Source organism: Actinia tenebrosa, unplaced genomic scaffold (assembly GCF_029948245.1).
Source record: "Actinia tenebrosa isolate PJP-AT-01 unplaced genomic scaffold, QUT_ActTen_1.0 PGA_scaffold4__44_contigs__length_22323623, whole genome shotgun sequence".
Lineage (NCBI taxonomy): Eukaryota > Metazoa > Cnidaria > Anthozoa > Actiniaria > Actiniidae > Actinia > Actinia tenebrosa.
In genome coordinates, this window is record NW_028292581.1 from 6,124,822 (window position 1) to 6,142,262 (window position 17,441).

At 39.0% G+C, this 17,441-nt stretch overlaps 2 protein-coding genes across 2 annotated transcripts; one reads left to right on the forward strand and one right to left on the reverse strand.

Annotated features, from left to right (window-relative positions):
* Positions 1-91: 91 nt before the first annotated feature.
* Positions 92-2,516, forward strand: LOC148906924 (uncharacterized). Its single transcript, XM_089037156.1, has one exon. It carries the CDS (start codon positions 213-215, stop codon positions 1,794-1,796), a length of 1,584 nt encoding a protein of 527 aa, XP_088893282.1. The 5' UTR covers positions 92-212; the 3' UTR covers positions 1,797-2,516.
* A 4,960-nt stretch (positions 2,517-7,476) lies between these two features.
* On the reverse strand, positions 7,477-17,421 carry LOC116306484 (glycerol-3-phosphate dehydrogenase, mitochondrial). Its single transcript, XM_031716554.1, has 15 exons — positions 17,123-17,421; positions 16,289-16,362; positions 15,752-15,855; positions 15,536-15,660; positions 15,103-15,200; positions 14,243-14,406; positions 13,646-13,762; positions 12,754-12,955; positions 12,518-12,588; positions 12,045-12,167; positions 11,178-11,491; positions 10,448-10,579; positions 9,716-9,874; positions 9,140-9,424; positions 7,477-8,452 (listed from the first exon to the last, which is right to left on the reverse strand). Exons 1-15 carry the CDS (start codon positions 17,210-17,212, stop codon positions 8,333-8,335), a joined length of 2,178 nt encoding a protein of 725 aa, XP_031572414.1. The 5' UTR covers positions 17,213-17,421; the 3' UTR covers positions 7,477-8,332.
* Positions 17,422-17,441: the final 20 nt, after the last annotated feature.

A 17,441-nucleotide genomic window follows, 5' to 3' on the forward strand; every position in this document is an offset into this window, starting at 1 on the left:
GATACACATTCATTGCGCTTGATTGGAATACCCATATTTAAAATGAACGATTATAATAAAACGACAAAATGAAGGAAGCAATAATTCACCCACGTGACTTGGTGCATGACAACGGTTGCTAACCGCCATATTGGTGCACAACATAGTGTAAACAAAAGAGATTCATCACAATCGAGCGACTAAAAGTCAATATTTTCAGCACATTTTCTATAATGGTTCTTTGTTTAATGGTAAATTGTCATACCAGGAGTGTTCGTGATAAGGGAATTTCCCTCTTTCGTGTTCCATCGGTTAGAAAAAGTCAAGGAGAGGAGGCAGAAGAGCTGTCGATTGAACGACGTAGAAAGTGGTTGGCCGCCATTAGTAGGGTTGGGTTATCCGAAGAAATCATCAACAGTGGGAGAATTTGCAGCCGTCACTTCGTTTCTGGAAAACCTGCTGCCAATTGGGATAAGTTTAACGTCGATTGGGTGCCTACATTAAATTTGGGACACAACAAAACAGTAGTAAGTGAGAAAAACTCTGATCTTCAAGCCGCGCGAAGTGAACGTGCAAAAGTGAGAAGGAAGAGACAACAGGAAAGAGCATTGTTCGAGTCAGCTGCAAAGGTAGCGAAACTGGATGAAGAAGGCGCTACAATCGACAATATTTCTTTTGACTCTCCTTCTTTAACTGAGGAAATCAGCCAGATCGCAAATGACCTTCAATCAGCGAGTGATAAATCAAAGTTGCACTGCCAAGATGGCGATTTATTGGACGGGATTACTTCGAAGCTGGAGGAACTTTGTAAGATCACTGACTCTAGCACACAAACAAACGAAGTTAATCCAGAAATGACCGAGTCAAGCACACAAACTGAGGAGTTAGATTATATGTTTTCTCAGCCAAAGAAAGCCCCTTTCGATCGCGAAGATATGCTGGAAGATGGGAAGGTACTATTTTACACTGGATTGCCTTCAGCTACTATTTTACAAGCTGTATATGAACATGTAGCCCCTCATGTGGCAAGAAAGTCGTTGAGCTTAACGAAGTTCCAGGAACTTGTCATGGTCTTGATGAAACTCCGACTTAATGTGCCATACTTGGATCTTGCATACCGTTTTGAAGTGTCTGCACCAACTGTCTCCAGGATATTTTTTACCTGGATAACAATCATGGACATACGACTCTCTCAACTAATATATTGGCCTGAGCGGGATGAACTATGGAGAACAATGCCTCAATGCTTCGAGTTTTCGTTTGGAAAGAAGACAACAGTGATTATTGATTGTTTTGAGGTCTTCATAGAAAGGCCTACCAACCTGCTGGCAAGAGCCCAGACCTTCAGCTCCTACAAACACCACAACACTGTAAAGGTATTAATTGGAATCACTCCACAAGGCACCATTTCCTTTGTATCAAAGGCCTGGGGTGGCAGAACATCTGATAAGCTCCTCACTGAAAACTGTGGTATTTTAAATAAACTTGTGCCTGGTGATCTAGTAATGGCCGACAGGGGATTTACAGTTCATGAAAGTGTGGCATTCAAGAGAGCAGAGCTTGTTATACCAGCGTTTACTAAGGGGAAGAGCCAGCTGGACCCCATCGATGTTGAGAACACCCGAGGAATTGCAAATGTCAGAATTCATGTGGAGAGGGTAATCGGTTTGCTGAGGTGCAAGTACACAATTCTGAAAGGGACACTGAGCACTGACTTTCTCATGAGCAATAAGGAACAGGTACCAGTCATTGATATCATTTTAAGGGTGTGTTCTGGTCTTGTTAACCTTTGTCCACCAATCATTCCATTTGACTAGATTATAAACATACTAATTATTACCAAAATTTAAGAATTTGAATTTATTTATAAAGATAAAAATGAAATACCAGGATATTCTTGTATTCAAAATGTCATAATGTATTGGTGACACAAGAAATATTTTTCTGCTTTGTTCCTGTCAGAGTAGCTATTTTATTTTTGGACATTGCTGATGAAAACTAGTGTATCTTAATTGTTTATTATTAATTCTCAAATTTACTACTATTTTGTTGCATTTAAAGCACAATAGAATATAGTGGTCTTTTGTATCACCTATTTCAAAAAAACAGTTGTCACTGCCAAAGGCAATAGTCGATTCGAAGGTGTAATATATGAAAATAAACGCAAATAATCAAAGCCTTTAAAGTTCTTTCAGGCTACAAACAACACTGGATATCTCAAAACTCATTAAAAAAAAACAAAAAAAAAACAAGTGATTCCAGAAATTGTTGGAACTATGAATAACCTATCACCTTTCTCCTTTAGCGATGACAACCTTTCTTAAATGAAATAGGTGTATAGATATGTTTTTGTGTAATGAATATTCTAGTGGATCGAAACCAACTGTTATTTGCTAAATAGCTACTATGATTATTAACAACTTTGTATTTCTTTCATGGTATTAATGCATTTGCTCTTCTAAAACAACATTACTGTTTCAAATAAAGAGTAGATGATGGCTAGTGAACACTAGCGTGTTCTAAACACATATTCTAAACTGATGGAAACATTGTAATTTTACCAATTTCCAAACACTGAGCCAGATGTGGGCGCATTTTGGGTATGTCAAATGTAAAGTCTCGTGGGCTGAAACCATAAACCAGACACGTAGCAAATGCTATGGCAAAGATTCCACAGTCACTCCCATTCAGTTGTTGCTGGACTGTTACATTTTCTATGCCTACATAGCTGTCTGCCATTAAACTCTCTACCTGTTCTTCAACCTCTTTGGCAATGATATCATGGTAGAGACTATCATAAAGGTTGACCATGCCTGGTCTACATCCAATAGAGCTTATACAGACCCAGTGCATATGTCCTGTATGTAATATTTGAACAAATTCTGAAGTGACAACATCAAAGTTCCTAATGGGGCCAAGGGTTGTTTTTTGAAAGCTCTCTATCAGAGGATTGACTTTCTGTAGATGTACTTGTGCTTTCTGAATTATTGTACAGTCCAGCCATCCAGTAGGTGAATTAATGATGTCAAAATGACTGTCATTGAGGCTACCAAGGGAAGCCCTCTTGTCTAAAACCCCTTTAGTCACTTGTGTTATTTTGACATCCGATTCATCATCACTGGAATCAATAATTGATGAATAACTAGTAGATACAGCACTAGCATTATTACCAATGATTGTACTTTCCTTTTTGTCCAATTTAGCTGCTTGCATTTGTGGAATACTGTTTTCACATTTTAATTGGCTTGTTGATGCAGCACTAACAGTGTTGGCTTTTGAAGAAGAAGAACAAGTGGTAGGACCAATAGAACTAGATGCAGTTACTTTGGCTGCTTGAGACACCTTGCAATTGCTGCACACCCACGTAGTTTGACTATTGTTAGGCATTCTTTTATAGTCCAGACACTGGAGATGGAAAAACTTTCCATTTTGGCAATTTTCACTGTGACATTTGAGAAGCCTTTCATTCATCATTGGTGATGAGCCACATACACAAATACTGTCCAGTTTCAAAGCTTGATCATTATGTGTGCACTTAGTAGAACTTGCCTTTGATGCTTTTCTTGGCTTTTTGCATTGAAATTCTGCTAGCAAGCGGCAGTTAGGACAGTACCAAACATCAGGGACTGAATCTGATAAATGCAAACATGTCTGGCGAAATTCCTTTATTAGGCACTTTGGGTTACTGCAGTGAATAGTTCTTCCTTGAGAAGGCATTCCACAGTAACAAATACCAGAGGACTTGTTTGCTGGTTTTATTTCAGGTAAGTGCTGTTTTCTTGTATACCATCGAGCAAGAATCTCAGGTAGTATGCATGTCTGCCATACTTTTGTAACTTTGGGAACGATAGCTTCCCAGTGACTTGTTTCTGGGAGAATTCTTTCAATGAAGACTTGAGGTTTGTTTTCGCTGAATGCACACACGACAAAGTCACAAAATTGGCGACCAGTTATAGACAATTGTTGCTGCACTTGGTAATAATACTGGTGCTTTCTCTTTAGTCGAAATATTCCATTCACTTTCTCCAGGCAAGAACTTTTCTTAAGCACATAACTTTCAAAGTCCCAGTTTTCAATAATGTAAGGGCACTTTACTTCTCCACACCCATCACCACAACAGGAGCAGGAACAGAGGAAATCAGGTGTTGCATGCATCCAGGGATGTTGCTTATCAATGAAAACTCCACACTTTATCAGTACAAAATCTTTGTGGTTTGCAGACATGAGATGGTTGTAAGTCTCTATGGCTTTGCCTTCATTTTTGATTCCATGATTGATTGCTTTAGATTGCACACTAAACAACTGTGGATAGCAAATGTTTTTAATAAGTGAGATAGATGGTTGGTCAGGATTTGTATTGGCAACAGAATAACTCATTGAAGCCCCAACACGACCAGCTCTATGTTTAAAAAACGCAGTTCCTTTTGATTGATCCCTTGTTTCCTGTTCTATTAATTCTATCTCGGAATCAGAAAGAGATAGTTCGACTTTGCAGCACTTTTGTAACAGCTCTGGGTAGTTCAGCTTCAGATTCTCATGATTGTAAAGGGATGGTATCGTTAGAACACGCCGACTTTTTAGTACAAATTGATCAGCATAAGGAGCCACTAGAGAAAGAATGACAGGCTTTTTTTGGCTCTCATTTAGTTTTGCAAAGAAGGTTTTCATATCCGTTTCTGTAGGGGTGACATTTGGGACGGACTTCGTTTTCCCTACCGGAGTGCTAGTCGAAGGTTGTACACCATCAATTTTAACGTCTAATTCATCTTTCAACTTTCGAGCTGATTTAAAATTGATGTCTTCAACTTGAGCGTACGGTACTTCGTTTACGTAAGTTGGGAGTAGCCACGTACATTTCACTTCTGTGCAGGCCAACTTTCCATGTATACGATTCCACGCCTCAATATAAAACAGTACGCTCCCTACATGAGAGCAGCACTCTGCTAGACCTGCTTTGCAACCAAGGCAGTGGGCAGATATTATCGTTCCTTCTCCATTAGCGATAATCCAAATTGGTATTGGCGGTTCATTCATTCGCTGCGAATGACGAACTTTTCCTAACACCACGAACTTATTTCCAATGGCTTTTCCTTGAACGCTCGTTATGAAGCCCGATACCATTTGATTGTAACTCTCTAGACTCTTGAAAGCCTTGAACTGCCTTAAAGTATAGAAGCTGGTTTCCAGCACAAGATAAGAGAGAAGATCGGTGGCTTCGATCGGTGGCAGACATTCTGCATCTAACTTCTCGCCTTGTAAACACGCGGGGTCGACTCCAATACCTTCGATTTTTTTTAAATATCTCGTTCGAATGTGATTTTCAAGCTTTTTGGCGTATTCAGATAAGACAATTGAAGAGGTATCTTCAATTCTTTTCTGTTCTTGGGTTTCGTTTTTTGAAATATCGACGAGTAAATCCTCGGACATCGCATAATTCGAATCAAAACATAAGCGCACGTGTGTGATTTGACATATGCTAATGAGCTTCCTGTGCACCAATATGGCGGACACTAAGTTTTAATCCGCTCGTGACGTCACGTGAAAACCGAGAATTGCTAGAATAATTAACGTTACTAGTATTTATCCTCAAATTATTAGAATACTATGCCTCAAAGCTAGCACACACAAACAATCGTACCTCCAAAGACCTTTCAATAGACCTCTTTACCTTGGGCGTAATGTTTTTTTTTTTTTTTTTTTTTTTTTTCTCATTTAAGATCACGTTTTATTCTCTCGAGAATAAGGGCTCGTTCACACTAGGTCCATTTTAGATCGATCTAGTTTGGATAGATCCGAGACCGATCCGACCTCAGTTTTCAAGAGCGTTCACGTTCACACTATAAACGACCATGAACGTACAAAAAACACAGGTAGTCCAACCAAAACCCGGGTGCCAAAATATCTAAGGGCTTGGAAATTAGTAGGGACTGCATTTAAAGGTTTGATTGAGTTTGTGGATTTAGTTTTACTAGTTCAACTCTTCTTCGTTCTCATATTACTTGACAAAACTTCCTTATCGTTCCACGTTTCATCACGTTTTAAAGTCATTCAGTAGAGTAGACTGTGTGTATGCTACTAGTGAAGTGCGATTTGCAGAATATACACATCTATTGTGTATTTATAGACATAATAGACACTGGTAGAGGGCGCACCTTCGAACGCATTAATCATGAACCCTTTGCTCGGGAGAATTGCCCTATTTCACTATGACGTCACATCAAAACAATCTTCAACAATCTATTGTTTAAATGCAAAGGATCATGGTCGTCGGAGGGGGTCAAATCAACGCAAACTAACCGAAAATTGTTCTAAATCCCGTATCATTCCACGAAGAGAAGTAGAATAGCCAGCAAACGCATGGCTAGCAAGTACATATTAACACATATCATATCTGAAAACCAGGCCATTTTAGATTAAATTGTTTCGCTAGGAACAAATTTTGTTGAATTTTATATCATGGATTTGGCGATTCTATCCCCGACATAAACAAGCAGTGACGTCATAGTGAATTAGGTCAATTGGGCAACCACTCCCCGCGTTATTGAAGTAAAATATATTACCTTTACCTTTTTTTTAGTAGACACTAGATAATCAATAGACATTACTGTGTATAGCAGATAATCGATCTTTGAAATTGGTCTAATTTCCTATGTTCCGTTTAGTTTTACTAAACGCATCCCACATGGAAAAGAGTGAGTATTCGTTCAAAGCCATCAGCCTCACAATTAAGAGTTCGAGTTTGCTGTTCATAGCAAGGGGTTAATCATCTACTGTCTAGGGTCCGACTAACCTCTCCTTTAGGCTTCGGCCGAGCTTCCTGATCAGTCTGTAAATCTCCAGATAGCGGTGTCGGGGTCGAAATCTCCGGCGTAGCCGTAAGTGCTTCGCGCTGCCTTACGACGGTTCAGCACTCGATGTCTGGAAGTATGGTCCTTTTTTAATGAAGCGAAAAGTAAAAATCCCACACAAAAGTAGACTCTTCAAATGAACTTGTTCGCCATATTTGGTCAAAAAATGCGAAGTTTAAAACTTTGTACCTAAAAAGTAGTACCTTCACATTTATAAAATGATTGTTTATGGTTCGGTAAGAGTACATGAAACTTATGCGCCGCTTCTCACCAACACGACCCGTGTTCGAATCCAGGTCTCGGTGTCATACGTGAGTAGGGCGTTAGTTGGTTCTCTCCTGTGCTTCTCACCAACACGACCCGTGTTCGAATCCAGGTCTCGGTGTTGTATGTGAGTAGAGTTGTTTGTTGGTTCTCTCCTGTGCTTCGAGGGGTTTTCTTCGGGTTTTTCCGGTTTTCCTACCTCCGCAAAAATCAACTTCGCAATTTCAATTTGATCTTTCATCTAGTTGGAGCATAGCTCTGTCGTGGTTGTCCCACGCTGTGATACGACAGCCAGATTCACATCATTTATGTTCACATACATCCACGCAGTTCTTGCCTGCTTGCGGCCCGACTCTAACCCTGGTTGGACGGACTTCACCCCCAGTTACGTTTCTCATTTATTTAAACCTTTTTCATTTTGGTGTATAAGCATTGTTACCACACATCAGATACAAATTAACATAAGTGTTCAGTATAAGTACTAATAATTTTAGTAAAACCTAGGTATAAGTACTAATAATTTTAGTAAAACCTAGGTAGTCCATTTGCACTTCAATTGTTATGTACCTCATAAGTAGTTAACAGCGTGCAAGTATGCATCGCTAAATTGGGAAAATTGCAATACTATTAATACATGTGCACCCATTTCATATGGACAACATAAGAGTTGCGGGTCCAATAGAGTGGATTTACATAACCCATGGTAAGTCGACTTATAGATCTTATTTTCATTGTTTGCTTTTGTTACTATTTGACTACCAGATTAAACACCTTAGGCAAATAATTTTTGTTTCACGCTGAAATCACTTTACATTTGCAAGTGAAACAAGAACAAGAACCACGATGCCTGTGTTTGGCCCCATTTACATGAAGGTGTGTGACCCTATTGCTGGTGCAGATCTCTTGTTTCTGGCGTTCCCTGGGAAAGGAAGACTTTTTCCTACGACCAAGGTCTTCTCACGGCTTTATGTATACTGCCTCTTCTCTTGGTCGACCTGACCTGAGATAAAACTACGAACGCAAGGTTTGGATTTGCTTGAACCAAGCACTCGTTTCCATTCATGGAACAAATATTCACAGCCTTGGGGAACCGTCTGAGAAATGCGAAGAAAAAGATGTGTGGATCTTGTAAAACGGTTATTAGAAGTATCTTAGTTATATGGAGAAGTGTTGAAGAACGAAATCTTTAAAGCGAAGGCATATTTTTATTATAAGGAGTCGAACTGGCTTGTACCACGTGACTAGACACCACCCCCGCTACGTTCCACGGGAATATTTTGATTCAGATGTCCATAATGACGGTGTATGATGGCGGCAAAACGGTTGTTGGCTAAGGCTCCAGTTTTATGCGCACTCATCAACTAAAAACAAAGACAGAAAGTAAATGACATTGCTATACCACAGTTCACTTGCCGTGGGGAAATAGCCAGGGATTTTGAGCGTCTTTCAATTGAACGGGTAATTCCGTCTTAGCTCAATGTTTACTGACTTGTACGAATAAAAAAAGTCCGAGAGATTTCGTATAGACATATGCATCATTGGATGGGTTCTTGAGGTACAGTGTTGTTAAGGTGGCAATGCAAGAAGCCATCCAGCAATTGCTGGTGACAATAAACTCGACAAAGAAAACATTTTCAAGAGATGACTTCACTGTATATGATGCTACAATGTATTATGGGATATCTTGGGTGCAGTTGTTGAGGTGGCCGTGTAAGAAGCCATTCACCAAAATTAAACCTAATCAAGAAAAGATCTCTAAGGGATTATCTCAGTGTATACAATGCATCATGGGATATTTGGGGTGCAGTTGTTGAGGTGCCCGTGTAAGAAGCCATTCATCAAAAATAAACCTAATCAAGAAAAGATCTCTAAGGGATGATCTCAGTGTATACGATGCATCATGGGATATCTTTGGGTGCAGGAATTAAGGTGGCCGTGCAAGAGCCATTCACCAAATCCCGGCAGAAATAACCTTATGACCTTATGACTTGATCTGAAGGTATGTTTATCCTTTCAGAGCCCGTTCACAGGTCAAATTATCTAGTTACCTGCAAGAATTCTTCGAGATGAATAGCATTGCTTTCAGTAGTGGCCACTTCACTAATAAGTTCACGTAACTGGTCGTCTGTTACGCTACTATCTCCTTCTTCTTGTAACAGTTTCTTCAGGTTGTTAAAGGTTATGCTACCACTTTTATCAATGTCAAAGTGTTGGAATGCCTTCTTGTAGTGTTCGATTTCTTTTTCGGTAAAGTTAACATCAACTCGTTTTACTTTATCGTGAACATCCATCCCCATGTGACCAAGGAACTGTCGGGCCTCTCGCAGTTCTTGCTGTAACACAAAATGCAGAGGAATTAAAAGAAATAAAGTGGGAAAGAAAGAATAGGAGAAGAGGGGGGGGGGGATTGATAAGATTCTTGTTTAAGTTGTCTAGATTCATATTCATGTGTCTTCTCAGTTGCAACTGTTAAAGAAACAAATGATACTCTAGGGAATGATACATAGTCTGAAAAGGAAAAACATAACACCCACTTCAAGAGAGCTCTATTTATCAACCCTGTGTGAACGCTATTATATACCTTATAGCATATAACGTATGTATATAGCGTATCAGAATCTTACCTGTTTTCTTTCCTTGCTCCAGTTTAATTCTCGACCCATTATTTCTACTATCCTGGGTATAGCTTCATTAGCAGCTTGTACGTTCAAAAAGGCTAATCGTGTTCTTCTCGCTAGAACATCAACAACGGTACATGCATATTCCTGTACGGCGTATCGAACCTAATCAAAAAAAAAAAAACGTTCAATTATTTCATGCCTGTCCTGATATCTATGATAATCCGTGATATGGTTCTCAAGAATTCCATCTTGGACATCCTCCTTCCCTGCCTCCTCTGCTCTCCCTCACGTCCTTCGCCCCTCTCACCCCTTTAAACACTAATGACTCTTTTCCAGTTATTGGTACTTTCAGGCAAAGCAGGCAGTTCAATCAAGGACATCCTTCTTCTCTCCATCTTCTACTTCCCTCCCTCCCTCCCTCCCTCCCTCCCTCCCTCCCTCCCTCCCTCCCTCCCTCCCTCCCTCCCTCCCTCCCTCCCTTCCTTCCTTCCTTCCTTCCTTCCTTCCTTCCTTCCTTCCTTCCTTCCTTCCTTCCTTCCTTCCTCCCTCCCTCCACCCCTCTCCTCATCTACATATCTTTCCAACCCTTGAGGTATGGCTTGTTTTCAGTTACTTGAATATTTACGCCAAGTAATCAAGTACAGAAAATTTGCTTTTTTCTGTTGCCCGCACGCTTTCTTCTGTCCCATCCCAACTCGAAATGTCAATCACCAATATTTTTAATCAGTTACCGACCTCAGCTTCGATGTAGGGAAAGTCTGGCGTAAGTCTCTGTCCCACCACGGGCCATCGTTTGCCTGTCAGACTTGCTAGACGGGCTACCTGTGGAGCCTTGGTACCATAACTACGAGCAAGGTTTCTTGCAACCTAAATGATATTTGAGGATATTAGTAATTAGAAAGGAATGAAACTTTAGGTATTTGAATAAAATATTTGTGAGCGGCCACCTCTGCGAAACATTTCTTTTTTAACGCCAGCATGTTAACCAACCATTCTGTATCTCCTTAATGAACACCTCTAAACTCCGCGACCACGATTAACCAACCGCACGCTCTTTCTATTCCTTCACAAAAGACACTTTTAAACGCGACTTTTCTAAAATTAGCTTCCCATTCAGCACCTCTTTTCGCTCTTTCTTTTCCTTTTTTTTTCCTAAGTAAAAACACTTTTTGATAAGTCTAGACCTTGATATGAAATTCATTAGAAAGACAAACGCAAAAAGATGACGTTTCGACATCATCCGACGTCATTATCAAGTGAGGTTAACTAATGGAGTGTGTATAAATTAACAAAATATGATTCAAAATACACTTCTATTTGTATTGAGTAAATGTCTCTCTTTGATCGCTCCCTCAGTAAGAAACACTTTCTCCGGGTTGCATCTTCACTATCTCTCTCTCTCTCTCTGCATAACACACCTTTTAATATAATAATAAGTGCCTCAAAGCAGCGAGAAGACGCATACCTCTTCTTCCAGACCGAAATCCTGAACCAGTCGAATAAACAAGTTTGGTGTGTACCCCACCCCTCCCTCCAGCAGCAGACCATCTGTCTGGCAGTCACGTGCAGGTGTGAGCCCACAGGCCTTGATGCAAGTGTCTACTGTGTCTTGAGCCATTGATCTATAGGTAGTCCATTTCCCGCCTGCTATGGTGACTAAGTTACTGTCACTGACGTCGATCACGTGATTACGTGCAATCGATTCGGTGCTTTTAGATTTGGGGTCTCGGACGAGAGGGCGAATGCCGCTCCAGGCTGCTATCACATCACCCCGACGAACTGAAAAGGGAATTGAAATATGTAAATCAGCTAAGAATTGAGGATAAGAGGGAAGGAGGCGTCAACGTAACGTACTTATCAACGATAAAAACACCTCTCGCTGTTTTGGTTGCCTATCAATAGCGGAGTAATCGTGGTGATAACAATCGTGAAGTTGCTAAGAATGATGGTAATGATAAAGGTGATGGTAATGGTGATGATGATGATGGTGATTGTGATAGTGATGAAGGTGGTAACGATAAAGGTGGTAAATGGTGATGGTGATGATGATGATAGTGATATTGATAAAGGTGGTAATGATAAAGGCGATGGTAATGGTGATGATGATGGTGATTGTGATAGTGATGAAGGTGGTAACGATAAAGGTGATAGTAATGACAAAGGTGGTGGTAATGGTGATAATGGTGGCGATAGCGATGAAAATGATACTCATGCACTAATTTATAATAACTTTATTTGCAAACAAATTATAATATAAAAAAGTTGCAAAAAGGGTGCTGCCAGGGAAGAACTGAATCCTCATATACGGTATAATGATAATGATAATACGTACCATTTACATCTTCATTCAAGTAGTGTTTAATCTCGCTGAGAATAAACTGAATTTCTGCCTCCTGCGGTTCTGGTTCAAAGCTGACTTTTGTAGGTGTGTCTGTGGTACCAGCTATCGCACGACCTGACCAACCAGAGAAAGATTTACCGAGTGTTAGCACGTATTAAGAAAAAAGAAAAAAATCAGTTTTCATTTTCAATGCTGTTTTCTTGCACTTCTTTGCAAAGTTTGCTATGCACGCAGATCAATGGTGTCAGAAACCATGCTCCATTCACTAATGAAACATAGTTTTCGTCCAACCATAGCATGTGTCACATCTAAGCTATATAAAATCGTAGTTATAGACAAAAACATCATTCAACTGAATTGACCAATTTTACGATCCAAGAATAATTTTCGTTAATTTGATAATTAATTTAATAATTTAAGTTGTAGTCTCAAAAACGAGTTGTGAACCAGACAATAGTACTTACCTTCCCAGGGCAAGAAGAAAATGACCCTTCCATCACTAGTGGCTGGATCTAACAGACCCATGTCTTTTGGACTGGTAAAAAGGAGGACAAAAAAGGGTTTTCACAAACAAAATAACTTAATCCCATTACTGTCGTTCTACTCTAACCGGCAACACTCAATGCCCTACAATAATTTATTCAGCCTCTATACCTCGCAACTGTATTTTTCCTTTAATAAATATGACCTATAATATTACCTATAATATGATGGAAGAACAACATGAACCCCAGAACTAGCCTGACATATATCTGGGGTATCGTCTTTGTCCATTTTACGTATACTATCAGTAAAGGGACCAGTAGCATTCACGACACACTTGGCATGGACATCATACTCTTCGTTAGTAAGGTTATCCCTCATGCGAGCACCACATACTACCTCTTGTACCTTGCCTTCAGCTGGTCAAGGGAAAATAAAATATTAAAATCAAGGTTAATAATACTGTATCCAGATAGGCTGGTGACTGATGGCTGGTAACCAACCAATGACAAGCTAGAAAACATGCACATATATATATATTATTGATAATAAATAGATCTTATCGCTATTTTCCCAATAGCTCTTTTTCTAGTTTGGTAAATACCACTAGGTTTTACGCCTGAAGACTTATCTGCACAGATAAGCCTTACTTAAGAGCAAATCATTTGAAAAAGTCAACTGTAATGTAAAGAATGTGCAGCTTAAAAAAACACCAATGTTTTGATATCCAACAAAATCTTAATGGTATTTGTGAATAGCTGACTTATAAATGAGGGTAAGCCTGTGCAAATGACTCTGTGGTCTTCAAAGACAGTGGTATGTATCGAATGCAAAACTGTGTATTCAAAGCACATTATGCCACCCTAAGCCTTCCGGAATGTGTAGTTCCAGAAATTATCCACCCCCCCCCCCCCCCCCCCCTTCCACACACACACACACACACATATAGAGGATGTTTTAAAGAACTCCTACCCCCAGAAATTCCAATATTCTTCCATATAGACTCTTTAATTTTGTTCCTTCTCTGACCCTTCCACCCTTCGGAGATTCCAAAGTCCTCCATGGGGGTATGAATAATTTCTGGAATGGCACAATACATCTTTACCTACCTGTTTTGGTAGTTTTCTTTAAGAGTGACAGTACTTCTGTGTGATTGATAGCAGCGGCACCATGTCTAACAGCCGTCAGTGCTATTGCTATATTCATACGAGAATCATTGTGCTGACCTGAAAGGTGAAGAAAAGATTGCATGCAATGCTCACAAAAATGGAATTGACCCCAGACTGGGAAGTTTGATTCTGCACCCTACTTTTTCCCATTTGCATACATGCATGCAAAACATTTACAGTGCTTCTCAATCATGCACGAATATTTTTTTCAAGACATATTAGAGATTTTGCCAATCAAAGTGTTTCCCAGCATTGTCGGAAAACACAAAGCTTTTAAGGGCACATGCCTATGGAATGTCATGGAAACACATTGACTGACGTACACCAAAACCAACTCCAGGTCACAATGGCAAATTGATGATTTCACGTGTGCGATTGAGAAGAGCTGTAATTCTGGGATTCGACTTTTAGTTTTTTAGACATTTTTTGAGTTAAATGCCAAGGTAGCTCCACCTCTCCCCACTAAATTGGGTCCTGTAAGATGACAATTCTTTCGACTTTATTCCTAAGTGCAAGGGGTGAATTTTTAAATCATACCATCATAGTAGATAATAGCACCACAGAGTTTTTCCTTCTTCAACATGGGAAAGAGTTCCAGAGCTTTCTTTTTGCCTACAAGATAACTGCTTTTGACTAGTTGTCTTCCAGACACTAGGTCATACATCTTGATGCCAGCCCAGAAATATGGTAACTGCCACCATCTGTAATCACAAAATGAGAAAAATGTTACTTTATACTTTGAACATACAATTGAAGTAATGCTTCTCCTAACACTTCTCTCATGTTCTGCCAATCCCTACATGCTTTATAACTACACACAGTATGCCCTTGATTTTCATTAAGGGTCGGAGATCAGAGAATGCTCCAGTAACTGAACCAAATTCTCCAGCTAACTGCAGTTTTCAATATTCTGAGAACTTGGCAGTCAAAAGCAAGTACTCTTATGTTCTTGACTGGCGGCAGTAAAAAAAAATTCACAACAAGTCGTTGTAATGTCTGAGATAGCAGAATATGGAAAACTGCAGTAAACTACCATAATCTTCTTCAGACCTATCCTTTCAAACTTACAGTGCTAATCAAAAAACCATGGGCACCTTGAAATATTCCAGGAATTTTCTATTGTTTTTTGGCCAATCAGAAATGACTCTAACCACAAGATAATAATAATGCTTCTGAATGGTTAAAAAACATTCTTGAAATATTTCTAGGTGCCCACAGTTTTTTGGTTAGGACTAATAATGAAAACCCTGTTGTATTTCTTCAATAGATTAGTTGGCAGCTTGGAGTTGACAGGTCTAAATGCCAAATATTCATGCACTTCATTTCTTTTGACTTAACATTCCCACCTCTTACTAGAGAACAAGTTCTACATGCAATAAAACTTTCACATAACATACTTGTAGACAGGTAACATTATCGGCAAAGGTCCTGATAAATGAGGTGCAATAGCAAGAAGATTTGCTCTCTCATGCAGTGCTTCCTTGACAAGCTTGTACTAGTAAAGTAAATATAAATGGTTATTTTTTACAGTGCACATTTATGTATTATGATGAAATTCTTCCACTACGAGTTAATGACAGATATACGATTTTAACATTAATTTTAGAATCAATGGTAATAAAATTGACTATATTTAAATGGAGTCTTCTCAAAATCATAATAGATGCATTGGGCTGAAATGAAAATACAAACAAAATCAGACTTTTTCTCGATGGAAATTGTTGCATTTCTTTGTATTTCCAAGTTAGCCTCGCATTCTCGCTAAGGGATGGGGATGGGGTGGAGGTTGGTAAGTTCCCCTTACTCTCCCGACTTGACAATTTGTCCTACCTGCTCTCGGTCAAGATTCATGATTGCTTTTTGAAGGTAGCGCACCCCTCCATGTATAAGTTTAGTGCTTCTACTGCTTGTTCCACTTGAGAAGTCTTCTTTTTCAACAATTGCTGTAGTTAGACCTGCAAGTTTATTATCACATTAATTTCAAAATTGTTGATCAATGCAATAATCTTCTTTAACATTATTAAAGTTAGGATAAAATAGTCTAACCTCTAGTCACAGCATCAAGAGCCACACCAGCACCAGTAGCTCCACCGCCAATCACCAACACATCAAATTCTTTAGTTGTTTTTAATTTGTCAATATTGGCTGACCTGCAAAAAATTGTTTTAATAATGAGAAAAACATATTCACAGGTTCATTATGATTGTAAAATATTCTGCAAACATTTGCAACCATTTTTAATATTCAACCCCAGTCCCCTTCCTGAAACACACAATCAGACTCATTTATTATCATTGTTATTTCGTAAGAAAACATGACAGTATTTGGAGTATTAATTTGTTATAGAGGTGTGCGGCCCAGAGGAATCTACATGTACTACTTTAGAAAAATCAACAACCTTCCATTTATTTAAAGGAGCAAATCTTGACCCTTTCCATCATTTTTCAGTTTTGTTTTTGAGTGAAGGAAAATACTGATGACCTTCAGTTTTTGGCTGTGTAAAAAACTTGACCATCACCCTCTCCCTCTTCTAAAAAATAAATGCTCCCTTAGTTGAGGGAGTGTAATCATCTAGATCTATACCTTGTGGGCAGTGGAATATGTGTCCTTCCAATCTGGTTTGCTTGTTCTGCTGCTTGCACTATTGCTATTTGATTCTGCATGGAAAAAACAAACAGTTGTAAAATTTTTAGACAGATTCAGAATGAATGTATACGTAGCCTCCTGGGCAGCCACTGTAGCACTTTCTGTCATTCCATCACTACACTATATTTTAATATTACATTTCCTTGTGGTTGTCTTCATTTATAGCACATACTGCAACACCCAAAAATGAGGAAAGCCATCATATATCGCATAACAAATTATAAAAGCAGTCATGATTTCATTCAGTTGGACTCTGGGCCATCTCACAGTTTCCTAGGGAATATAATTATATGACTCCAGGTGTTTTCCATGGCTATTATTTATCCTGGATAACTTTTATATCATATTGTTCATTCTTTTAGAATCCTCATCCTTAGGATTTTAGAAAAAAATAGTTTAAAATCAATTGTGGTAAAGTTAGCTTAAGCTTATCATATTGCAAAGCTTGTCAGACTAAAGGGAGTTCGGTGTTTAAAGTCTAATTGAATATTCATCATTAAGCTGTTCGCTGAAGCTTGATAAAATGATGTACATGACTCTTTAAATGTGTACAAACCTGTCCCTACACAGTACTGCGAGTCACTCTAGTCTGTATTTAAAGTGCTTGCTTAGCAATCAAGGCTAGGTTTAAAGCGAATGAATGAACTTTAAAAATTAAGAAGGTAAAAACAGATGGGAGTTGAACCTTGAAGCCTTACAAATGATTTTTAACACTGAATAGTACAGAAACCGAATTAATTTCCTATTAAGCATAGATTTTATCTAACATACCTTCTTATCAAAGAAATCCTTGGTGTATTTGTATCCATACAGACCACATCCTAAAGCAAATGCAGTACCAGCTACGCGAACGTAAGCCATGGCTAGCTAACACAGCTCCTATATTTGTTCACGCAACTATTATCTCGTCTCTACCAAAATTCTATGTCAAAAATCAAAAGCAGAAGAAAGAACACTTTCTTTTCAATACATTATGACCCTATCTGGAAGTCCTTGGAATATAAGAGACCTCAGAAAAAGGCTATGAATTTTACCGACGAGGTTCTTGAGACGGGAGGTCAAAATCCAAACTAAACAACTATATTGATAT

Excerpts from the sequence above, each read along its gene's own strand:
- LOC116306484 (XM_031716554.1), bottom strand. The coding sequence starts at position 17,212 with ATGGCTTACGTTCGCGTAGCTGGTACTGCATTTGCTTTAGGATGTGGT. Across the intron at positions 15,856-16,288 it reads CATATTCCACTGCCCACAAG|GTCAGCCAATATTGACAAAT; the intron begins GTATAGATCTAG and ends AATTTTTTGCAG. Across the intron at positions 8,453-9,139 it reads ATCTCGAAGAATTCTTGCAG|TTGATGAGTGCGCATAAAAC; the intron begins GTAACTAGATAA and ends CTTTGTTTTTAG.
- LOC148906924 (XM_089037156.1), top strand. The coding sequence starts at position 213 with ATGGTTCTTTGTTTAATGGTAAATTGTCATACCAGGAGTGTTCGTGAT.